Source organism: Lacerta agilis, chromosome 4 (genome assembly GCF_009819535.1).
Source record: "Lacerta agilis isolate rLacAgi1 chromosome 4, rLacAgi1.pri, whole genome shotgun sequence".
Classification (NCBI taxonomy): Eukaryota; Metazoa; Chordata; class Lepidosauria; order Squamata; family Lacertidae; genus Lacerta; species Lacerta agilis.
In genome coordinates this window covers 6,120,676-6,146,613 of record NC_046315.1, presented here as the reverse complement: position 1 = coordinate 6,146,613, position 25,938 = coordinate 6,120,676, and the positions used below count along the sequence as shown (strand labels likewise).

The following is a 25,938-nucleotide window of genomic DNA, read 5'->3' as shown; positions in this document are numbered from 1 at the left end:
CCAAGAAAGACCATGGGAGGGGAAGGCCTGGCGTCCTCAACCTCCTTTGTGTCTCCAGAACCGCTGGCCAGGAGGCTTTTCCAAGTCGCAAACAGGCAACCCTAAAAAAATGAAAAATTCCAGGCTTTGGGGGATCCTAGGAAATGTGTACTGTTTTTTCTCTCTTTAAGCTGCCCAGCAGGGGGCACCAACACAATTAACTGGAGCTACAGGGCTTATGCCAACAGCCTTGCAAGATGCATAAGGGTTTCCAAACAAAACCCAGTTTGCCTGAAACTGACCTAGACTCAAGAGCGACAAAGCAGTGGCAGATGTCTGTGTACATGCAAGGTAACGTCCCTTGCCGACTCCCTATAAAGTGGGGAGACGCCGTACAGCACGGAGAGTTTCTTCCTCCCCTTGTGGGGCTCCAAGATTGGAAGCAACCCTTGCCCGGAATAAGCTACTTTAAAGAAAAGAAAAAAGTTATTAAAATGCAAAAGCACGGGAGGATTGCTGCTGCGAGGCAGCCCACACTCTGCTTGCAAATCGCCAGCACTCTATAAATAAATCGGCAGGAATCCGGCCTGAATCTCTCCTTGCTTGGTCGGAGGAACCCACAAGCAGCAAGCGCTGCCTTGCCCCCAACCTGGTGCACTCCATTTGTTTTGGACTACAACTCCCATCAGCACCTATGCCAGGCTGGGGCAAGGCTGGACTAGTCACTTGTGAATTATTCCAAGCACCTCTGCTTGGGGGGGAAAGCACAGCCCTGGGTAACGGGATGTGTGTGTGTAACTAAAGTTATCAAGTATATCTAAAGCACAAATTTATAACTCTCTGCGGATGTTACAGATAGAAAAGGGAAACGGGAGCCCTCTCGCAAGTTGAGCCCCCGCGGTCTAAATTTCTCAGAGCTTAATAAAGCACTCGTGGTCCCGCAGTTGAAAGGAGAAAGGTAGACCACACCGTAACACGTCGAGAACAAATCACTTTTTAAAAGCAGCCAAGAGCTTCTGTTTGTAACGAAACGGAAGCCACATCAATGTTAAGAGAGGAGTAGTTTTTTTAAAAAAAAATGATAATAAGGGAGAAGAGACGAAGGGAGAAGGTTCTGCTGCCGAGGGGGAGATCCAGATCGAGGATCCGTTGTGCGCGCGTATGTGTGAGATCTGTGAAATGCGCCCGCCCGCTGGCTCAGAAGGGGGCCTCCCGGGATCCGCGGGCCGCCATCATGGCTCGCTTCAGCTGCTCGTAGGTCACGAACATCACCACGTTCCAGGATCCAAGCCGCAAAAACGAGGGAGTGAAGCTGAGAGATGGAGAGAGAGAGAGAGAGAGAGACCAGGCAAACAGAGCTAGCGTTAGAACAAATGGAAAATTGAGAGGAGATCCTGTTGATGGATGGCAAGGGGAGTTATTGCTTTGGTCACTGTGGTATGTATTTTTGTTTCTTTTTATGTTGCAAACTGTTTTGTGAGCCTTGGATGAAGGCTGACAAAGGAATTTAGCAAATGCAGAAGCAACATGAATGGATGAATGAGGAGAGCAAGGTTTTTTTTTGGGGGGGGGCACCTGAAAACCCAAGCTGTGGCCCCCAGATTCCACCTTTCCTTAAAACCCTGGCCTTTAACATTAGATGGACGTATTATTAATTAATATATTTATTCATGCCTTTTTCGCAGGACCAGGACCCAAGGCAGCTTTTGCACAAATTAAAACGGCGCAGATAAAACACAAAAAGCTAAGAACCACATAAAAGACAACGACCAAAAAGCAATTTAACGGAATTAAAACAATACGAAAAACCCAAATCTATTAGAATACTGATGATAATAATAGTAATAATAATAATAATAATAATAATAATAAAGCATAGAATTATAAAAAGCCCTTTAAAATAGAATGAGGAAGAGGAGAGTTCCCAAAGGCCTGTTGGAACAAAAGATATGACCAGGGGACAAATCTCAAAAGTGCCAAGTTGCTCAACTGAGCACCTTCCTCCCCAATTCAAAGGATGCCCATCCTTTGGCAGCCAAGAGATCTGCATCTTTGGGAGGCAACAGGAAAAAACACACAGAGCATGGATCCCAAGGAACAGGTAGTTCATAGGCAATGATGGCTGGTGCCCATTGAGACTGGGAGGGCAGAAGGCAAGTAGCCTACATACCACTAGGTGGCGCCAGAGCCCATGACAGGCAGAGCCAACTGCAGCCGTACCTTGGTTTCCTAATTTATTTATTTATTTTATTAAGAATTTATAAGGTTTTCCAATTAAAAAAAACCACACAAATCAATACAGGGTTAAACTCTCCATACTCCCCCCTCTCCTACCGAGGGGAGCAGCAAATACAAAAAAAACCCTCTCACAGAGGTAGCAAAAATCATTTCACGTTTAACCTCATATTTTCTAAATCATAACTTAGTCCTGAGCCTCTTCCTGGGTCAGTTAATTAGATTCCCATCATTACTTCCTAAGGTGACTTCCTCACCCACCCACCCCCTTGCTGGTTTCCAAATTATCACATAATTCCAGTTTTCCTCACATCTTTAAATCTAATTTAAAAAACATATTCCGCTCCTTTTTTTATTAACATTTCTCTACTTCCGCCTCATAGTACTTCTGTGCTTTCTTAATCTCTTAACCAAAATTTTTCCACATTAATCATATTCCCAAAACCATTTCCCTTATCTTATTCTGCCCTCCCTTTTGGTCTCGAAATTTTGTCTCTCATAACGTTTTCCATTGTCGCAGTGTCCATGTCCGATTGTCAAAACCATAGTAAAATGAAGTATCATTTTTAATTCCAATATTTTACCCTATGCCCACCCTTTCAAAAAACCCGCCGCATGAGTCAAAAGTGGCAAAGTCCTGTGTCTGTCCATCTTCTCGCAGCCGTGTAGCCTTCTCTAATTTAATCTGTTATGGGAGTCCGTTCGACTCCCGGAACAGTTAAAAAACCAAGGCGCGGCTTCCGATTGCGTCCTGCAGACAACCGGAAGCCATGCCGGACGTTCGGCTTCCAAAAATCGTTCAGAAACTGAATCAATCACTTCCTGTTTCCGATCATTCGGGAGCTGATACGTTAGAGTTCAAAGGAAGGCGTTCGGCTTCTGGGGTTCCACTGTACCGTATTTTTCCACATAAAAGATGACTATTTTTTTTATGCCAAAATTTAAAAAATCTATATTGCTTGAGCTGTTGAGCTTTTATGGGGGGGGGGAATTGCCCTTCAGTCACAGCCAATCACCCACCCGGCCCCCAATATAAGACAACCCCCAATTTTTGCCTATTTTTTAATAGCAAAAATACAGTGTCTTTTGCACGGAATAAGACAGCAATTCTTGTCTTGTCCGCCATCTGTTTCCCACATTCTACAAAGGGGCTGGATGAAGGTAGGCTGAGGTTGGCACAGGGGGGGGGGCACCAGCCTCCATTGCCCGGGGGTCCCCAGCCCCAAATGGTTTGCAAACAGCCCAGCCGCCTCGCCCCAATTCCCAGCTCCCGCCAACTTCCTGCCCGGTGGGAGCCTTCAAGGGAGATGGAGACTCACCCTTTGTAAAAGGCGAGGGGCCCCTCCTTCCGCAGCATGGCGAGGGCACACTTCACGGCACTTCCGTATTGGCCGGGGGCAGAGTTCATATATCTGGTCTTTACTACGTCGACAGGGGAGGCGATGACAGTCGTGCAGAAGCCGGCTCCAAACGCAGAGGTGAAGTGGCAAGGGAGATTGTCTGCAAGAAGAAGAAGAAGAGTTTGGATATGATATCCCGCTTTATCACTACCCGAAGGAGTCTCAAAGCAGCTCACATTCTCCTTTCCCTTCCTCCCCCACAACAAACACTCTGTGAGATGAGTGGGGCTGAGAGACTTCAGAGAAGTGTGACTAGCCCAAGGTCACCCTGCAGCTGCATGTGGAGGAGCGGAGACACGAACCCGGTTCCCCAGATTACGAGTCCACCGCTCTTAACCATTACAGCACACAGAGAGGCATCGTGAGTCGGGCAGAAAACCAAATCGCTTCCCCAAGACTGCCATTGCAGAATATGTGGCTGGGCAACACAAAAAAAACTAAAGCCAAAAGCTTGTGACGTGGAAGTTAGCTGTGGGCGAACTCCTGCCGTTGCCTTTGTCCTGAAATGCAGATTTACTCCCAGTACGTTTCCGAGCACAATTCAAAGTGTTAGTGCTGACCTTTAAAGCCCTAAATGGACTCGGTCCAGTATATCTGAAGGAGCGTCTCCTCCCCCATCGATCTACCTGGATACTGAGGTCCAGCGCCGAGGGCCTTTTGGTGGTTCCCTCACTTCAAGAAGCCAAGTTACGGGGAATCAGGCAGAGGGCCTTCTCAGTAGTGGCACCCGCCCTGTGGAACACCCTCCAACCAGATGTCAAAGAGAAAAACAACTACCAGACTTTAAGAAGACATCTGAAGGCAGCCCTGTTTAGGGAAGCTTTTAATGTTTGATGAATTATTGTATTTTAATATTTTGTTGGAAGCCGCCCAGGGTGGCTGGGGTATAAATAATAAAACAAACAAACAAACAAACAATTATTATTACTCAGCTTCCTTCCCAGGCCTCTCTCCCATCCAATAAAAGGTTTCTTTAAAAAAAAAAAAATTCCTTCCGCCTGATTGATAAATATATATAAAAAAATCAAAACTTGCTTGCAAATGGACAACGCTGGCTTAATAATGCAAGTCTTGTCTTGAATCCCTAACATAAAAACTAAGAATCCTTTCACAGCCAGCAGCCAAGACAAAAATTAATTCAGCACAGCTTTTGTGATAAATGCTGCGTGGCGCAGGGCTGCCTCCTAAAGCACTTGCCAGCTTAAAATAAAAATAATTCTAGAGGGTTTTGAAACCTACCCCCTTCTGAGAGTCCTTAGCAAATCCACCTTCATAGTAGCAAAGGAACCTGATGGAGCAGGACGAAGCAAAGATCCCCAGTGCCAAAGCGATGATTCTTCAACATCAACATTTGGGCCAGATCCAGCCCCCGGACCTTAGATTGCTTACCCATGAACTACTCTATTCCCAACTTAAAAATGGAAAGCGTAATGCTGGTGGTCAACAAAAGAGGTTTAAAGACTCTCTCAAAAAATACAGCATAAACACTGACAACTGGGAAACACTGGCCTGCGAGCGCTCCAACTGGAGAACAGCCTTTACCAAAGGTGTCATGGGATTTGAAGACACTCGAACTCAGGACGCAAAGGAGAAGCGTGCTAAGAGGAAGGCACGCTTGGCAAACTCCGCACCGTGATCAACTCCTGCCCAGAAACCTATGTCCCCACTGTGGAAGGATGTGTGGATCCAGAATTGGCCTCCACAGTCATTTACGGACTCATTGTGTTCATGGAAGACAATCTTACATGCCAACGAGTGATCGCCAAGGAGAAGAAAAAGCCCAGCGTGGAGAACCTTGAAAAATCTACATTTGTCTGTAAGAACTTACAGACTTTGGCTATTGCCAAAATAATGCACATGTCTCCAGTCCATGTTTGGGTGCTGACCTTGAAAGCCCTAAACAGCCTCAGCCTTGTATACCTGAAGGAGCATCTCCCATCCCTATCCTTCAGCCCGGACACTGAGGTCCTCCTCCGAGGGTCTTCTGCTGGTTCCCTCACTGCAAGAAGCAAAGTTACAGGGAAACAGGCAGGAGGGCCTTCTCGGTAGTGGCGCCCGCCCTGTGGAACGCCCTCCCGGCAGATGTCAAACAGACAAGCAGCAATATGTAATTTTATGTGCTGGTATTAAATTAATAACCCTTTGGTCATCTGCTGAGCTCCTCCAAGCAACAGAAGCCATCGGTCCCCACCTGTCATGAGGTTGTACTTGAGCAGAGCATCCTTGATGAGGTCGTAGGTCACCAGCTCAGCGCAATTGACAAGCGCGTTCCGGGTTATATTAGGGGAGGTACCTAGACAGAGGGGAAGCAAAAATTATTTGATGCGTTAATGCGAATGGAGGTCGTCAAAACTGCAGCTGGCGGGGTTTGTTATTCTGACTGGTGTGCAATTGGAATTTCTAAGTTTTGGGAATGCGGAGTTGAACTATCAAATAATCCATTCTAGGACTTCCGGCGGCGACGCCATTGCGGGTGGTCGTGGGCTGCTTCGGCTGCGAAGCGCCCAGTCCATCCCGGGGGTTAGGAGCCCCGCCACCGCAAAGCGGGGCTCCGGTTGGGGTGCGGGAAGAGCGTCCCGCACCCTGGGCTCCCCGGCTGTGCCCGTTGTGGCTCCGAACCCTTCCCCCGCTCCCCCTGTAAAGGGGGAGTGGGGGTGAAGGGACGACGGAGCCGGGCTATAGGGGACATGCCCCAACCGGGATGTAAATGCGGCGACAAAGCCTGTGATGAGCGTCTAAGTTCTACCTGTCTTTAACGAGCTGATAAGAACCCAGTGGTTGTGAGTACTTGACTGACTTTTTTTTTAATCTTGGAACGATCTGGGGGAAAGAGGAAAGGCAGCCCGCCTCCCTTCCCTTCGGGAGATGAAAGAAACTAACCAGTTTAAGTGACTGCTGCTACAATAATCGATAGAAAGTATCTGGAATTTGAAAACTGAGACTGCTGAGATTTCCCTCTGGGGATTAATTGGGGAAAAATATCTCCATTTGAAGTTTTGGTCTTTACACTCCGGCTTCGGAAAAATGGCGACGATTTGGACCGTCGTGGGAAAAAATTGAAACAAAGGAAGGAAGAGACAGGAGCTGAAATTTGATACCCACCCTCCCTTTCAAAATGCTGGACTTTGTGCTCGCACTTGTATTGAACTCTGGTTTAAAAGATGAGGAAATGCTCACTGTCTTGAAGCTGGAACTGCTTGATCGGAAATTACAAGTCTTGTGTGGGATTTTAAAGAAAATGGACTTAACTTCCACAGATGAGGCTTTTCAAAAGTTTTATACAATGGAATCGAACCTTGGCAAAGAGCTGGGAGGGGTGCTTGAAGGATGGTTTGAAATGGCTGGGCAACTCCGGGAAAAGGAACCGATTTCTGGGGGTGGCAGCCCCGGAACGGGAAAATTTATAATATCCAGACCCCGAAGTGGGAGCTCGGGGGCAAGGGACATGGAATTAAGATTTCTACAAGAAGAAGTATGGTACAAAGAAACGGAGGAGCCCAAAAAAGAAGTGATGGACACCCTGAAGCCTGATGCAAGGTCTGTTGTGAATGCTGCCTGGATCTGTGGACATTTAGAAGAAGAGAATTGGAGATCCGGTTCTGGTGAAAGACAGAGAAAGACAATGGACAGAGGGGGAGTGGGTTGAAGTATTAAATGTATATTCCAAATGGTCTGTCATGGTATCTGAAATCGGAGAGTGAAGTCTGTTAATTATAAGTTTATTTTAAACAAGTAGGGAGATATTGAATTTTAAGTTAAAAGCAGCATGATAAAGGATAGAAGAAATAAGTTTAGTCTTTATAAGAATATTTGGTTAAGATTTTTGTTATAATAGAAAGATCAAGATAATTGTGTTATTTTTAATTAAAGTTAAAGTTTTTTTTATAGAGAAAAGATGTTAAGAAAGTAGTATATCGATTTAAAACCGAAGGTGAAAAGGCGGGGGAAGTCAAAAGTCAAGATTCAGAACTAGAATTTTTTTTTTTTTATGTAAGGTATACAAACAAGAAGAAGAATCCTGGCATTATGTGTATTTGTATTTGTTTTTGTATTTGTAGGTGTGGGTTTGGGTTTGTGTTATATTATGAAAACGCTAATAAACTCTGTTTAAAAATAAATAAATAATAATCCATTCTAGCATGGCCGGGGGGTGGGGAATGCAACAAAATAATATAATCTGGCATCTGAACAATTGGCATTATTAATTGTATTATAATTTGGTATTGACAATGAGGCTTTTATTGGGTTACCGTACAGTAACTGAAAACCAATAAAAATTATTATCCAAAAAGAAACAAAGCGGAAGCAAAGCACATATAAGAAAAGCAAAAGCAGGGGAAGGATACCGTGAGCAGTTTGGGAGAAAAGCCGATTGTCAGCCACAGCAAGAAATTACCCAGGAGTGTCTGTGGTAACTATTTTGAATAATACTGTATATTCTGGCGTATAAGACTACTTTTTAATCCAGGAAAATCTTCTCAAAAGTCAGGGGTCGTCTTAGATGCCGGGTGGAGAATCTGTGGTCGAGTATATCTCAAACTCTGTATTTTAACTGGAAAAGTTGGGGGTCGTCTTATACGCCCAGTCGTCTTATACGCCGTTTGTTTGTTTGTTTGTTTCCTCCTTTTTTCTCTTGTTTCCTTTTTATATCTTTACGATTTGGATTTGGGAACATTTATAAAAAGTGTCTTTTTTCAGGGGGCAGGAAGTGTTTTATCTTGGACTGGGGAGGAAATACACAGGAAGGGGGGCAGTCGGAGGACGAGGGTCCTTGGATGAAAGACAGGGTAGAAAGGGTCTCCCAGGGTTAGGGTCCACTTCTCTGCATGTCAATAAATGGTATTAATATGGCAAATGGCCTTATAGATATCTTCTCTCTCCTTCTTTCCTTATTTTGGGTTCCCCGCTTTTTATTAGTCTTGTTCTGTTGACTAGGTTGATTCTTATTGTACTTTCAGTTGAAAATTTTCAATATACAGTGGTACCTCGCTAGACGAATGCCTCGCTAGACGAAAAACTCGCGAGACGAAAGGCATTTGCTAACGAAAGGGTGACTCGCAAGATGAATTTTCCTATGGCCGTGACTTGCAAAACGAAAACATCTGCGATTATTATTTCTTTTGTAAAACCACGCTTCCTCCGACTGTGCTTCGCAAGACATGACTCGCAGAACGAATTAATTTCATCTTGCGAGGCACCACTGTAGATATTTTTAGAAGAAGCCAAAGACACAGGGGGTGGGTTGGTTATGGGTTTGCAGAAAGTTGTGGTGTCAGAGGCCACCATATTTAACTCAGATTACAGAAATGCAAAGGGAAAATTACGGGTTTCATGCCATTATTTACTTATTTGTTAAATTTATATACCACCCTAAACCCGCAGGTCTCAGGGCGGTTCACGGGATAAAATTACCGCGGCCTGTGTTTTGTTAGCCCAAAAATGAAAAACGAGTGAGGTCCCGACTAAAGAATGGCAATTTAAACAGATGGAACATGCGCAGCTCGCAGATCTAACATATAGAAAAGAGAACAAGAAGAACATGCGTTTAAATATGATTGGAATATGTTTATTGAATATATGGGGGGAAACTGTGTACACTTGAAAACGGTGGAAGCGTTTTCAGCGAAAAATAAGTGTAAATGATTTTTCATGGATGTAGTAATGGAATACTGAATGGTTTAGTTTAGGTAAAATACGCAGGGATTTATGTTATGCAAAATGAACCAAAGGAAAGAGAGGAAGGGAAGTCATTGGTATTTTAAGGATGTTTAATGAATATTTCAAATTTTAAAAAAAAGAAAATTAAAAACAAAACAAAAGAAGATGCACGAAGGCGAGGTCTCTTTGTAACAGGGCATGAGTTAGCAACTCTGAACTGAGCCACCGTGATATAGTGCTGGACTAGGACCTGAGAGACATCAGGGTTCAAATCCCCATTTGGCCACAAAGCTCACTGGGTGGCTTTAGCCTACCTCACAGGGTCGTTGTGCGGATGAAATGGGGAGGAGGCAAACTTTTACACCACCTTGAGCTGCTCGGAGGAAAATATTGGAATATAAATGCAATAAGGAAAACAGTAATGGCTTGGAGGATTTTGGAAGCGCCGATTCCCCCTCGCCAAAACCCAAATTTACTGACCTTTCCAGAGGCCTCGAAACCCTTCCTCTCTCGCGATGGTCTTGTAGGCATCGAGGGTCCCTTGGTACCTCCGGCCACCTTCCATCCGGGCTTGCGCTTGGAATCTCACTTTGACCACATCGGTCGGCTGGGCCACGGCGACAGCCATCGCTCCGGTGGTGCAGCCAGCGAGAAGTCGGCTGCCGATGCCAGCGTCTGTCAGAATCAGAGAACGCGGCCGTGTAAGAACAGGATTCATTGCCAAAATAGAATTAGAAACGAGCCTCTTTCACGTGTACCGGAAGCATACAAAGTCACCGAGAGGTGCGAGCTTGCTTTAGCCGGGTAATCTCATGTTTAGCCTGGAGAAGAGAAGGTCAAGGGGTGATATGATAGCCATATTTTTTCCGGCAATCTTAATTCCGGTTTGGGATTCATCCAGTCCATGCGAAAGGCTGGACTGGATGAATCCTAAACTGGAAATAAGATTGCCGGAAAAAATAACAACCTCAGATATGCTGATGACACAACCTTGATGGCAGAAAGTGAGGAGGAATTGAAGAACCTTTTAATGAGGGTGAAAGAGGAGAGCGCAAAATATGGTCTGAAGCTCAACATCAAAAAAAATTAAGATCATGGCCACTGGTCCCATCACCTCCTGGCAAATAGAAGGGGAAGAAATGGAGGCAGTGAGAGATTTCACTTTCTTGGGTTCCATGATCACTGCAGATGGTGACAGCAGTCACGAAATTAGAAGACGCCTGCTTCTTGGGAGAAAAGCAATGACAAACCTAGACAGCATCTTAAAAAGCAAAGACATCACCTTGCCGACAAAGGTCCGTATAGTTAAAGCTATGGACTGCAAGAAGATCAAACCTATCCATTCTCAAAGAAATCAGCCCTGAGTGCTCACTAGAAGGACAGATCCTGAAGTTGAAGCTCCAGTACTTTGGCCACCTCATGAGAAGAGAAGACTCCCTAGAAAAGACCCTGATGTTGGGAAAGATGGAGGGCACAAGGAGAAGGGGATGACAGAGGATGAGATGGTTGGACAGTGTTCTCGAAGCTACTAACATGAGTTTGGCCAAACTGCGAGAGGCAGTGAAGGATAGGCGTGCCTGGCGTGCTCTGGTCCATGGGGTCACGAAGAGCCGGACACAACTGAATGACTGAACAATAACAAAAAAATGATAGCCATGTTCAAATATATAAAAGGATGTCATATAGAGGAGGGAGAAAGGTTGTTTTCTGCTGCTCCAGAGAAGTGGACACGGAGCAATGGATTCAAACTACAAGAAAGAAGATTCCACCTAAACATTAGGAAGAACTTCCTGACAGTAAGAGCTGTTCGGCAGTGGAATTTGTTGCCAAGGAATGTGGTGGAGTCTCCTTCTTTGGTGGTCTTTAAGCGGAGGCTTGACAGCCATCTGTCAGGAACGCTTTGATGGTGTTTCCTGATTGGCAGGGGGTTGGTCTGGATGGCCCTTGGGGTCTCTTCCAACTCTAGGATTCTATGATTCTATGATATTAGGTCTAATTGGAGGCAAACAAACTCATCTCCTTATCGACCCAAAGAAACCTTGCTTAGTTTGCTGATCTTTCCTATTTGTCAGAGTTGAAAATCCCTGTTCGCGACAAAAAGTCGTGGAGAACTGTAGAAGAACAGCCAATGTTCTGGAAAGGAGGCTTGGATATACTGTTTCTGGTTCTATATCCGATTTTTTATTATTATACTACAGGGGTACCTTGGTTGTCAAACGCCTTGGTACTCAAAAAACTTGGAAGCCAAACACTGCAAACCCAGAAAAAAGTGTACCGGTTTGCGGACTTTTTCCGGAAGCCAAACGTGCTCCATTTTGAGTGCGACGGTTCCGTTTTGAGTGTTACGCCGAGGTCTGTCTCTTTTTGCTATTTATTTTGCGTTTTTGCAGCTCTTTATTTTTGTGACTGTGTGGAACCCAGTTCAGCTACTGATCGATTGCGTACATTGCTTATTGCTTTCATTTTATGGCCTCGTTAGATAGTAAAATTCACATTAAATTGCTGTTTTAGGGGTCGTTTTTAAAAGTCTGGAACGGATTAATCCATTTTGCATTAGTTTCTATAGGAAAGCACGCCTTAGTTTTGGAACATGCTTTGGTTTTGGAACAGACTTCCAGAACGGATTAAGTTTGAGAACCGAGGTACCACTGTATTGTAACTAAGTCGGTTTATTGTGTTTTAGCAAACAGCAATTATACACATGAAAACGATAGCAAAAATAAAATTAATTAATTAATTAATAATGATAATAATAATAATAATAATAATAATAATGGCAATTTACATTTCTTCTCCTTGACCTTTAAAGGATAAATCACTTCCCATACTCCCCTTTAAGTTTTATAGCACAGATTTGTAGAGCCTTCGTAAGAAATTTAGACATCCTGAAGGTTATATTTGTTGTTGTTGTTGTTCAGTCGTTCAGTCGTGTCCGACTCTTCGTGACCCCATGGACCAGAGCACGCCAGGCACGCCTATCCTTCACTGCCTCTCGCAGTTTGGCCAAACTCATGTTAGTAGCTTCGAGAACACTGTCCAACCATCTCATCCTCTGTCGTCCCCTTCTCCTTGTGCCCTCCATCTTTCCCAACATCAGGGTCTTTTCCAGGGAGTCTTCTCTTCTCATGAGGTGGCCAAAGTACTGGAGCCTCAACTTCAGGATCTGTCCTTCTAGTGAACACTCGGGGTTGATTTCTTTGAGAATGGATAGGTTTGATCTTCTTGCAGTCCATGGGACTCTCAAGAGTCTCCTCCAGCACCATAATTCAAAAGCATCAATTCTTCGGCGATCAGCCTTCTTTATGGTCCAGCTCTCACTTCCGTACATTACTACTGGGAAAACCATAGCTTTAACTATACGGACCTTTGTCGGCAAGGTGATGTCTTTGCCTTTTAAGATGCTGTCTAGGTTTGTCATTGCTTTTCTCCCAAGAAGCAGGCGTCTTCTAATTTCGTGACTGCTGTCACCATCTGCAGTGATCGTGGAACCCAAAAAAGTGAAATCTCTCACTGCTTCCATTTCTTCCCCTTCTATTTGCCAGGAGGTGATGGTTATATACTATACCAATTTTTAGATGTTTCTTTGACTGTCCTTGAATCTTCCCGCCACCCTTTCCTGCCCCACCCTTTGAGAACCACTGTCTCTGGGGTCAAGGAAGGAAGGCCCCCATGCTGGCCTTTAGGTACTTTCGTCAGGAATTCCATAGCTGCACTGCAGGGGGTTGGACTAGATGGCCCTTGGGGGTCCCTCTCCCAACTCCACAGTTGCACGATTCCACGATACTTGGCCCCAGAGGCCCAAGTCCACTTACGCTCGGAGCCCTTGGTGTAGAAATGCTTCACCGAATCGTACAGCCCGATGCGGACAGAGGCAAAGCTCATCTGGCGCTGCAGGCCGGCCACCAGCCCGTTGTAGAGGCTCCTGGGCCCCTCGTTCTTCACCATCGTCGCCATGGTGCCAAAGACCCCTCTGTACTGCGCCGTCCTGGCTTCCACAGCCACCTTGTTCTCCCCTTGGATCTGCTCAGGAGGAGAAGAAAGAAAGAAAGAAAGAAAGAAAGAAAGAAAGAAAGAAAGAAAGAAAGAGAAACAGGATGAAGAAATTAAAACAGTACAACGCATCATCAGAGATCTACAACCTCTCCTAGACAATGACAGTTCTCTTTCTCAAGCTCTGGGAGGAAGACCCTTCATCGCCTACAAACAGCCACCCAATCTCAAACAGCTCCTCACCCACAATAATACAAAAACAGGACTCAACATGGACACTGGTACCAGAGCCTGCAATAAACCCAGATGCCAACTTTGCTGCCACATAAACCCGGACAACACCATTACTGGTCCCAACAACATCAAACATACCATCTCAGGACTATTTAATTGCTCATCTTCCAACATTGTGTATGCAATCAAATGCCAACAGTGCCCTTCAGCTCTCTATATTGGACAAACAGGCCAAACCCTACGCCAAAGGATAAATGGACATAAATCTGATATCAGGAATCACAAGACAGAGAAACCAGTAGGAGAACACTTCAATCTCCCAGGACATTCTATAAAAGATCTCAAAGTAGCTGTCTTAATACAAAGAAATTTCAGAAATAGACTGGAAAGAGAAGTGGCTGAATTACAACTAATCACCAAACTTAAAACCACGGAGAAACCTGGTCTGAACAAAGACATTGGATTCTTATCTCATTATACATAACAAAGCTATCTTTAGCCATCTCACCCCTTGCCTTTCCCTGCAAGACTAATTACAGCCGTTAAGAGTCGTCAACAGGTTTTCCACACCTATCAGCTGATCACCCATTCCCACCACCCTTCTGAGCAATACCCCTCCCCACTCCCTCACTATATTTCAGGATCTGGTGACTTCTGTTTCAGTGTATCTGAAGAAGTGTGCATGCACACGAAAGCTCATACCAAGAACAAACTCAGTTGGTCTCTAAGGTGCTACTGGAAAGAATTTTTGATTTTGTTTTGACTATGGCAGACCAACACAGCTACCCACCTGTAACAGGATGAAGAAAGTTAAGAGTGAACTGGAGCCTGCCTGCCTGAGCTCAGAAGCAACATTCTGGGGCCACCCAGTCCCACTTTATCCCAGGTTCAACAAGCAAGACAGGGGCCTTCTTCAAACACTCACTTTGCCAGCTAAGAAGATCCCCTGCACATAAGCCCAGCGAACTTCGCACACGCAGTTTGTTTTGGTAGGTGCGCAGTGACGAGCGTCCAACTTCTGACACCAAAGTTGCTGCCTAACCTCGACTTGTGGATTACAGATGCCGGCTGACTTAACCGATTTCCCTGCAGGGTTATATACAACTCCCTGGAGGGGCTTCCTAGCACAAGCCTGCAACAGGGCTCCTCCTTCGCAAAGGAAAGGGGAGTTCTGGGCTGTGCGGGAGAAACATCTCTTGGGGGCTCAAGTATGGAGGCTAAATTGGTCAGGCATTGTCCAGCAGTGCATTGCAGGACAGAGTCCAGTCAGCCTGCAAGAGCTCTCCATTGAGACACACTCTATATTGGAATAATATATATATACCATGTTAGCTATTCATCCTCTGGCCAATCCCTTTCCGCCACCCTATTGCCCCATCTCTCCAACTGCGGTCCTTGAAAACACTCCCTCAACCCTTTTTAAAAAAAACTAATGTGGGACATGCGATAAGGTTAAGGCGTTTTGGGAGTCAATATATAACGAACTAAAGAAGATGTTTAAATATACTTTTCCCAAAAAGCCTGAGGCCTTTTTGTTGGGTTTGATGGGAGAAGAGATAGCTAAGAAGGATCAAAGATTGTTCATGTATGCAACAACTGCTGCAAGAATACTTCTCACCCAAAAGTGGAAATTACAGGAATTACCAACGATTGATGAGTGGCAGACGAAGATGGTGGAATATACTGAACTTGCAAAACTGACCGGCAGGGTCAGAAACCAGGACGATTCAAGGTTTCAAAGAGATTGGAGTAAATTTGTGGATTATTTAAGATTGAATCGAGGAAGTTTGAAAACACTAGTAGGATTGGAATAAACCTTTGACATAGTTCAATAGATTGAAGTGGTAAAAACTGTGCGATGAGAATGGACTAGAAAACCTGCTGACGAGAGGGAGGGGAGTCGTAGCTCGGCAGAGCATTGGTTTATGTAATTTGTGTGTAGATGTTTAATTGGCTGTAATTTGATATAATTGAAAAATAAAAAATTATTGTTAAAAAAAATAACTAATAAAAAAAACTAATGTGCAGAGCCCTCCTTAAGGGGACGCGGTGGCGCTGTGGGTTAAACCACTGAGCCTAGGGCTTGCCGATCAGAAGGTCGGCGGTTCGAATCACCGCGACGAACGGCTTCCCATATTGCAGGAAAAACACAAAACAATTAAAAACAAAAAACCCGCACGTGAAAGCAATGCCACAGAGGCAAAAGAATTAAAAACAGCTCCGTGGGGAATTGACAGCAACGTCAGAGATAAAAAACAATTTCGAATCCACTTAAAAGGGGTGCTGAAGGTGTTCGATAAAGACATGCAAAGGGAGAGAGTTTGCAAAGGGCACGTTCCACCCAGTGCTTTTTTCCTTTAAATAAAAATGTTTTGGGGTACTCTCATTTTCCTCCTCATATTGAAATACTGCCCCTCAATGAGGCCAAACTTAGATTCACAAAATGTTTAGGGGTTCGTGTATCCCTGTGAACCCCCAGAAAAAAAGCACTGGTTCCACCACACTAAGATTATTTGCAATCTTCCTGATTTCAATGGTGGCCGATCAGAAGGTCGGCGGTTCGAATCCCCGTGACGGGAGTGAGCTCCCGTTGCTCGGTCCCTGCTCCTGCCAACCTAGCAGTTCGAAAGCACGTCAGAGTGCAAGTAGATAAATAGGTACCGCTCCAGCGGGAAGGTAAACGGCGTTTCCATGCGCTGCTCTGGTTCGCCAGAAGCGGCTTAGTCATGCTGGCCACATGACCCAGAAGATGTACGCCGGCTCCCTCGACCTGTAAAGCGAGATGAGCGCCGCAACCCCAGAGTCGTCCGCGACTGGACCTAATGGTCAGGGGTCCCTTTGCCTTTTAGAGCCCTCCTTGTAACTTATTTGGATCTGTTTTTCATTTTTAACAGACACGTGTTAAGTTAATCCAACGCTGGTTCCCACCAGTTTTACATACATGACACCGATCTCACCAATAACGGGTTTTGCAGAAATCCCACATCAGCTGTACCCCAGGCAGACAGTGGGCTCCATTAATTCAGGGTGCCTGAACCTAACTTGGGAGCTGCCCCCCACCCACAAGGTCATAGTAGGAAAAAGACATGGAACGACGACCTCTCGGTCTGGCATCTGCTGGGGCTCACCTGCAGCCTGACTTTAGCCGTGTCCAGGGGGAAGGTGATCAGGTCTGCAATGCAGGCAGCTGTCCCGGCTCCAACGAACTTCACAGCAGCCGTCGGAGGGACGTCGGTGGGCTTGAATCCAACCATTTTAAACCAGCCTCACGCCTGTTTTTTTTTCTGGAGGAGATGAAGGAAGCAGCGAGGGTCGCTGCTGGGCACAGATGTAGTAAATGGACAAGACCAATGAACTCTGCCCCTGTCTGGGGAGAAGAGAAGACACACTTAAAATCCAGGTGCAAAACACATAATAATAATAATAATAATAATAATTATTATTATTATTATTATTATTATTATTATTATTATTTGTTATTTATACCCCACCCATCTGACTGGGTTTCCCCAGCCACTCTAGGCGGCTGCCAACAGATTATTATTAAAGCAATAAAACATTAAAAACTTCGCTAAACAGGGCTGCCTTCATATGTCTTCTAAAAGTCAGATAGTTCTTTATTTCCTTGACATCTGGTGGGAGGGCGTTCCAGAGGGCGGGCACCACCACCGAGAAGGCCCTCTGCCTGGTTTCCTGCAACCTCACTTCTCGCAGTGAGGGAACTGCCAGAAGGCCCTCGGAGCTAGACCTCAGTGTCCGTGCTGAACGATGGGGGTGGAGATGCTCCTTCAGGTCTACTGGGCCGAGGCCATTTATGACTTTAAAGGTCAGCACCACACTTTGAATTGTGCTCGGAAACGTCCTGGGAGCCAATGTAGATCACTCAGGACCGGTGTTATGTGGTCTCGGCGGCTGCTTCCAGTCGCCAGTCTGGCTGCTGCATTCTGGATTAGTTGTAGTTTCCAGGTCACCTTCAAAGGTGGCCCCACAGAGAGCGCATTGCAGTAGTCCAAGCGGGAAATAACCAGAGCATGCACCACTCTGGAGAGACAGTCTGCGGGCAGGAAGGGTCTCAGCCTGCGTACCAGATGGAGCTGGTAGACAGCTGCCCAGGACACAGAATTGACCTGCGCCTCCATGGACAGCTGTGAGTCCAAAATGACTCCCAGGCTGCGCACGTGGTCCTTCAGGGGCACAGTTACCCCATTCAGGACCAGGGAATCCCCCACACACACCCTGTCCCCCCAAAACAGTACTTCTGTCTTGTCAGGATTCAACAAGGGCTTTGCATAGAAGAGCAGGTCTGCCAAGAACACCTGTGTCCTAATGGTGGAAAATCCACAAACCTATACATTGCAGATCGAGCCAGGAGATCTCTGGTTGTGGGGTAGCACAGAAGTATTGTACATGAATAAACAGAGTCAGGGAACAGACCTCCAGATGGCCGGACCAGAGGAACAACAGCCACCAAAAGCGACTCAAACTTCTCAGGGGGAGCTTCTACCCATTAGGTCCAGTTGTGGACTACTCTGGGGTTGCGGCGCTCATCTTGCTTTACTGGCCTAGTGAGCTGGCGTACAGCTTCCGGGTCATGTGGCCTGCATGACTAAGCCGCTTCTGGCGAACCAGAGCAGTGCACAGAAATGCTGTTTACCTTCCCACCAAAGCAGTACCTATTTATCTACTTGCACTTTGATGTGCTTTCAAGGTGCTAGGTGGGCAGGAGCAGGGACCGAGCAATGGGAGCTCACCCCATCGTGGGGATTCGAACCGCCGACCTTCTGATCGGCAAGCCCTAGGCTCTGTGGTTTAACCCACAGCGCCACCCGCAGCCAGGATACAAATACTGCCATCCTAAATGTGGAGAGTGAAGAAGACGCATCTGAGACATATGCAGAGAAGGAGAAGGAGGAGATGAAATAATCCACTCAGGCAAGGAACTTTGGCCTGGTAACCTTTGATGCACAGGTCTGAAAATCTGATAACAAGAAGCCATCTTCAGATAACAGAGATAAGACTCGTCCACCCGGGTCAAAGCAGCTGCACCTGAACACTGCCTCAAAATGCTGCAACAGCAGCCTGGTTGCTAGCAAGGAGACGGACTCTGCTGCAGTGACCTTTACGGTAGTTCCCTTTTCTATTTACTGCCTGAACTGAGTCAGCAATAACCGGAACCCGGCTGAATCACCCATTCCGCGTGGGAAGCAGGGGCAGCCCACCCATGTCACTTTACAGCTTTCTCGCTGAGCAGACTAATTGGAGAGCCTGGGTGTGGAAGCAATTTATCCTTTATTATCCTTTATCTAGGAAGCTGAGGCTGCACCCCTCGTCAACCCTCCCTCTGCCAAAGCTTTTCGATTGACCGAAACGCAGCTTTGTTGTCACACCCATCACCGCAACTTCTGCTTTCCCCCTCTGCCGCTGGCATGCGGCCCCCCAGGAAGTTATGAGGCCCTCGGTCTGGACAAGGATACCCTCCCCAGATTTTGGCCGTTAAGCAAATCACGGAACGGCCTTCACCCGCGGCAAACCGGAGTCAGTGCACCCATTTTCTTCCCTGTCTGTCTTTCTGTATCACCCAACTGGTGCAATGCAGAATGGAATATATAGTTTTATAAAACTCCTCTCACTCTGGTTTTGCATGGGTGGGGCACCCAGGATCCCCACCCCCGCGAAAGTAAGAACTGAGCTCAAAAGTGCATCTTACAATGAGATGGTGCCTGCAACATCCTGGAACGATGAGGGTTCATTATCACAGAGGCAGGTGAATTAGAACATAGAGATTTGTGCCCCTGTGTTGCAGGCAGGTAGCTTGGCACCTTTATGGCATGATAGTGTGCATTAGGCTCCAGCCCATGTTGCAGCGCAAGTGCGTGGTTTTTTTTTTTGGTTTTTTTTTTTAATAAAAGCCCACTGTTGTGACTATCTTGAAATAAGCACTCAGGGACATCGCACTTGCTGTGGGTGATCGGAGTTTTAGTGCCAAACGCCCAGATGGCAAAGGCTGCTCTGTGGTGAAGTATACCAACACCATGGATTTTAAAAAATGGATGCTTGGTGGAAACAAATCGATACATTCAGAGAGGGACAGGAAGCCCACGTTTAGGGGGAAAACGCAACTTCTGCAACGGGTACTCTGATGACTCCCCAAATATTTATTTTCCTGCAACTGCATCTGCAGCATATATTCTCGCAGGGGTGGCCAAACCCATCAGCGACTGCAAACTGGGGTTTTTGGGAATTATTGCTTGTTAAGTACTTGGAGGCGGCTTTGTCAATTTGCAAAAGTGCCAGTGTTTTGCCGAGAGACCGAGATAACTTGGCCTGGCAGAATTGGGTGGAAGAAAACTGGCTTCATGATCAGAGCCAGAGATAATATTATGGTGAAATACCATTTTGGAGGGCAAAAAAACCAACAAAAAACCCCCCATGGTTTGCAAGCAAGGTGTAAACAGATCAGGTACACCAAGCTATTGATATGCCAAGGAAAAACTGAACGGGTTTTCCTTTCATCCTGTACACATTATGGAAAGAGCAATAAATTGTTTCCTTAAGTTATTCTGCTACCCGGGAAGAGAGGTGAGGGGTTATCCAGGGCAATGGGAGTCCTTCTGGGACAATTAAATCCCATCCCGCACCAACTGAAAATCCCCAGAAGCTGGGCTAGAAGCCAACTAGATTAAAACAGGTGCTGTCTGTACATTTTCAGACCTACATTTGCCTACTCCATTGTTAAAAATCAAAGCAGGAACGCTGTTTTCGGAATTCTCAGGAACCAAAACCAATTTCTGCAACTATACTAAGAAGCAACGTGGTCAGATATAAATGCAAGTTACAGGTAGGTAGCCGTGTTGGTCTGCCGCAGTTGAAACAAAATACAAAATAAATAAAATCCTTCCAGTAGCACCTTAGAGACCAACTAAGTTTGTTCTTGGTATGAGCTTTCGTGTGCATCTGAAGAAGTGTGCATGCACACGAAAGCTCATACCAATAACAAACTTAGTTGGTCTCTAAGGTGCTACTGGAAGGAATTTTTTAATCTTTTATTTTGTTTAGATATAAATGCAGTTAATAATAATATACCCAGAACTGCAAAATAAATAGACTTCTGAATTGTCAGTTCGGCAAGTCCCAGATAGAGAGGATTCTAAGGTTTTTCCCCCCTCTGCATGGTTTCCCCCCCTCTGGTATTCGGAGTGACCAACAAGACTTACCAAGTACCCCCCAGAAGTCTCATTAAACCAAGCCCTCTATCGTTTTTGAGATTTCTTCCATGTATTTCCAAGCGCATCTTTACAACCAAACAGGACTAGAAACTTAAAGCTTATTCCAAAACTCAAATGTTTCGGAAGAGCAGTATTGCACCCAGCAGGGGCGTAGCAAGGGGGGCGGGGGGCGTGCCGCCCTGGGCAGCACCCTGGGGTGGGGGTGACACTTGGGGTGGGGGGCACCACCCACCATGATCGGCGCCGCCGCGCTTGCTGGCTTAGCCGGTCGCTGGCGCCTGCTTTCCTTTTTTTTCTCCCCGCTGCCGGGGCGGAGCTGCCAGGCGGCCAGCGAGGAGGAGGGGTGTCAGGCTTGTCACAAAGGTGACACCCCCCCATCTTCGCTGGCCCCCCCGCCCCTGCGGGCGGCTCCACCCAGCAGTGGGGAGAGAAGCCCTTTTTAAAAAAGAAAAGTGAAGGCAAGCAGGCTGCTTTCCTTTGCTTTTTAAAAAATGGCTTTCCCCCCGCTGCCGGGCCTGGAGCCGCAGTGACGTTGCATCGTGACGTCACAACGTGATGTCACGATGCCCCGCCCCCAGGGGTGCCTCCGGTCACCACCCCGGGTACCGAGGAGCCTTCCTATGCCCCTGGCACCCAGCACCCTTATTTCCGCCACACTTGTGTACTGTTTCTACACAAAGAGCGCTGTGATTTTACGCCGTAGCAGTTCTCAAAAGCCGCAGCTTGGACCTGAGCTACACGAGAAGCCGTCCTCACCTTATTCAAGTATTTCAGGATGCCGGCAGGTCGATCAGGATTCTCTAAAGGTGTCCCGTTCGTCGAAGTTGCTCAAGACCACCACACTCTGAGTCCCTTTACTTTCCATAGAAAGACGGTCAGAAAGACGACACCTAATAATCATACTATTTATCCTGCAAAAGAAAAAAGAACAGAGGAGAGAAGCCGTGTGAGAAAGTGGGTCAACAGCTCAGGTTGAGGTTGTCAGGATTTAAAGAATGATGCCAGACTTCTAAGATGCCAGCCTGCCAACGCTAAACCCTTATCTGGCCTTGCCACACCTCAGATTTGCATTAGAAGCCAACAGCTTCTGATTCACAGCTCACTGGACTCCAGCAATCCTCAAAGACAGAACCAGTTTAGACTGGCACCCAATAATTGCAGAAGCACCGGGAAAAAACACACAGAGCCATCTTCAAGGCCACCGCCGCACCCAGATAAAAACCATTTAGGTGAACTTTGCAATAAGAGGACATGTAACAGCAAGAAGCATCGTAATCGCCCTTGCAGAAGGGAATCCTTCCCCCCCCCCCCCCAAGACCTGTGCTAGCCACGCTTTAACACACCAGGGAGGAAGGCAACAAGATCTTACAGATCTCCACCAAACAAGACCATAATCTGCGAGTCCCAATGAAAAGGTGCAAAACAGCCCCCGGCAAGCTTTGCGAAGCCTCTTTCCATTGGCAACGGGAAAAATAAAATTAATCGGCAGGCTTTCCGAGTTAGGTAGAACCGTAGATTTTTTTATTTTTTATTTTTTAGCCAAGGAGATAACTTTGGGGTCACCCTCCACTCCCCCAGGGTTGCAGATGGATCTGGTAGTTTGCAAGGAACAAAAGTTAGAATCAATTGCTTAAAAAAAGTAACAGATTTGGAAAAGGGCCTTAGTTTGGGGACCCCTGGGTTAGAGCAGTGGTTTTCAACTGGTCGGGATGCCATGGGCAACACTGTCCTCTGTGCCTCTTTCCTTCCTTCCCTCACTCCTCTGATGCCCTCTCCCATCTCTGCCCCCCAAAGGCTTGCACAGCTGTTTGCTGTTGCAGCCCTAGCTCCGCTGGCGAATGGTGCCTCTGGGGCTGGCCAGGGGGTGCTGGTTGCCAGGAGCTGAGGTGGCCTCAGAGTAAGCAAGCAAGCGGGTGAGGGAGCCCAGCCAGCCAGTCTGCCAGTCCCTGCTTTTGGGAATGGATGGACAAGTCCCAGTGCCCTGTGGGGCACTGTGAGGGGGCACCTCTCTTTGGGGTGGGGAAGGGGGCAGCTTAGAGACCAGGGGCGGCAGCAGCTGCTACCCAGAGGACTCCCAAGGAGAGGAGAGAGGAGAAGAGGCTGAGGGAACCCTCCACAAGGGAGGGTGTTCGAAAAGCGTTGAGCGGCTGCCAGCTCTGTGGGCAAGGGGTGGCATTACTGGGTTCCTGAGCCCCACAGGGGTGCTGCAGAAAGAATGTAGTTGGTCAAGGGAGCCCCGGACTCAATAAGGTTGAACACTTCTGCGTTACAGTATCGGACTAGGACCCGGGAGACCCGGGTTCGAATCCCCCACTTTGGCCACGAAGGGTGGCTTTGGGCCAGTCTTTTTTTCTCTCTCAGCCCAACCTCCCTCACAGGGTTGTTGTGGGGATTAAATGAGGAGGGAGGGGAGAGCCAAGTACACGAGGTCCGTGGTGGAAAAAAAGGTGGATATAGACATAAATAACTTCACAGTTCTAATGGTTGATGTTTCACTGTGTTTTTTAATACAGGTACTTTGTTGGGAGCAGCCCAGAGAGGCTGGCATAAATACTAATTATTAATTATCATTATTATGTTTGTGATGATTGCTTGTTTGTGTGCGTGCCATAAATTGCTTTGATATTTTCTGTGCGATTGAGATGTACAAGTACACATATAAATTACTTGCGCATCTCAGTTGCACAGATAATGTCAAAGCAATTCACAACAAACACGCAAACAATTATAAATACATATGCGTTAAGCTTTTGGGAAGGCCAGGCCAGGCCAGCCCCCTAACAAAGGCACACAGAGATGCTTGCTGGTAGGCAGGTAAAAATGAAGGCGGCGGCAGGAAGGGGGTGACGAAAAAGGGTTTGGGGGTGCGCATAGGAAGATAAATGAATGAATTAATGAATGAGTGATTGAAAAAACACGCCCAGGTATCAAGGGGCCCCGGAGAGGAAACCCCACCCATGGAAGCAGGTTGGAGCGGATAAAAGGACCACCCCCAACCAAATCACACCCACCCACCCACCCACTCACCTTATACCGAGGGAGAGAACAAAACACCCGCGAGGGAAGCAGAGGCGGCTGTTGGCAGCGAGCGCCCAGATGAATGAGCGCACGGAATGCGCACGGAAGGGTGATGGATGCGCACGGAAGGGCGATGGAGAAGCCGGGCGGGCGAAGGCAAAGCAGACACGACCGGCTGCCTTTTTATACCGCCTCCGGCGCCGCCTCCTGCCCGCTGGCCGCGCCCACAACCCGCCCCTTGCCGATCCGCCCTTGCGGAGCCCAAGCGCCCGCAGGATCCAGCCCTGGAGCAGAGGAGGAACCGGTTTGGCGCCGGAGTAGGGCAAGTGGAAGAAAAGCCCCAGGGCGCACACATGATTTACGCATAAGCTGAAGCTTAGGGCCCCGCTCTCTTGGGCCCCCCCCAAAAAATTTAAAGGAAAAAAAAAACCCGGATGTACATTTAAAAAAGCAAATAAAATAAAACCTACATACAGCAACCGTGTTTTGTGTTGTGTAGGCTCCTATTTGTTATGTGCAAATGGCTTTAGATACCCATTAGGTCCATAAAATACCATACAGCATATTTAAGGGTCTGGTGACTTCTGTTTCAGTGTATCTGAAGAAGTGTGCATGCACACGAAAGCTCATACCAAGAACAAACTTAGTTGGTCTCTTAAGGTGCTACTGGAAGGAATTTTTTTATTTTATTTTGTTTTGCATATAGCATATATTCAACACAACCCACCCACCCACCCCCAGCAACAATTTGTTGTTGACAAAGGGCAGCTGGGCATATAAAGGGCCCCATTACCTTTCAGTAGCTTAGGACCTCATCAAACCTAAATCCCACCCCCTTGCGCCCTGCTGCAAATGGGTTGAGAGCCGGCGTGAGCGCCTCTGAGCATGTGCAGAGTGCGTTTCAGCCCAGCGCCGGAGTTTGCATTCTGGACCAGCTGGGGAAGTCCTAGAATACCCCCACAGGATTCAAGGGTTAAGAGCTGCCAGCCCCAATGCACCGAGGGGGTTGCTTCCAAATAACGAGGGAGAAGATGGGGGCCTCGTGAGCCCACCGACTCAAGAGTAGGCCCCATTTAAGTCAGTCGGGGGAAGCAGGATCGGGCAAATCCCTCCATCGTCTCCCAAACGTGAAACCCCCAAACCACCGTGACCCACTTTTTATAAAAAGCAAAATTTAGGCTTGATTCAGCATCTTTCTGGGTGGGAAGACAAGAGCCCCGCCCCCAAGACCTAATTTTTGGCATGCATTTAACCTAACCATGTCTACTCGGAAGTAAGCCCTACTGAATCCAATGGGTCTTACTCCCAGGTAAGCGGGGCTAGGATTGCATCCTTCCGCGGGAACCTGAATGCTTCGTTCCGCTGACAAAAGGCTTCCCATAATGCAGGAAAAACACAAAACAATTAAAAACAAAAAAAACCCGCACGTGAAAGCAATTCCACAGAGGCAAAACAATTAAAAACAGCTCCGTGGGGAATTGACAGCAACATCAGAGATAAAAACAATTTCGAATCCACTTAAAAGGACTGCTGAAGGTGTTCGATAAAGACATGCAAAGGGAGAGAGTTTGCAAAGCGCAGGTTCCAACCAGTGTTTTTTTCCTTTAAAAAAATGTTTTGGGGTACTCTCATTTTCCTACTCATAATGAAATACTGCCCCTCAATGGGGCCAAACTTAGATTCACAATATGTTTAGGGGTTTGCGTATCCCTGCGAACCCCCAGAAAAAAAGCACCGGTTCCACCACACTAAGATTATTTGCAGTCTTCCTGATTTCAATGGTTGCCGATCAGAAGGTCGGCGGTTCGAATCCCCGTGACGGGAGTGAGCTCCCGTTGCTCAGTCTCTGCTCCTGCCAACCTAGCAGTTCGAAAGCACGTCAAAGTGCAAGTAGATAAATAGGTACCACTCCAGTGGGAAGGTAAACGGTGTTTCCGTGCGCTGCTCTGGTTCGCCAGAAGCGTCTTAGTCATGCTGGCCACATGACCCAGAAGCTGTACGCCGGCTCCCTCGGCCAATAGAGCGAGATGAGCACCGCAACCCCAGAGTCGGACACGACTGGACCTAACGGTCAGGGGTCCCTTTACCTTTACCTTACCCGAATTTGGTATGTGCCTGCCGCAGGACTCTCTTATTGTGTTTTGCCCCCCTGCTGCTTGACTTAACACGGCTTCTCTCTCTCTGGAACCTGCATATGC

The 25,938-nt window shown here is 46.9% G+C and overlaps 2 protein-coding genes across 3 annotated transcripts in view; both read right to left on the bottom strand.

The window, feature by feature from the left end:
- Positions 1-25,938, bottom strand: part of LOC117045139 — a 415,311-nt gene that overhangs the window by 190,361 nt on the left and 199,012 nt on the right. The window lies entirely within an intron of this gene.
- On the bottom strand, positions 1,100-23,879 carry LOC117045151 (mitochondrial uncoupling protein 2). Of its 2 annotated transcripts, none has more exons than XM_033145944.1 (8): positions 23,750-23,879; positions 21,479-21,633; positions 16,625-16,863; positions 13,085-13,292; positions 9,753-9,947; positions 5,806-5,907; positions 3,534-3,714; positions 1,100-1,291 (listed from the first exon to the last, which is right to left on the bottom strand). In XM_033145944.1, exons 3-8 carry the CDS (start codon positions 16,748-16,750, stop codon positions 1,177-1,179), a joined length of 927 nt encoding a protein of 308 aa, XP_033001835.1. In that variant the 5' UTR covers positions 16,751-16,863; positions 21,479-21,633; positions 23,750-23,879; the 3' UTR covers positions 1,100-1,176. The 2 variants fall into 2 exon arrangements, with proteins under 2 accessions (XP_033001835.1, XP_033001836.1); XM_033145945.1 differs by having other exon boundaries at positions 16,625-16,859.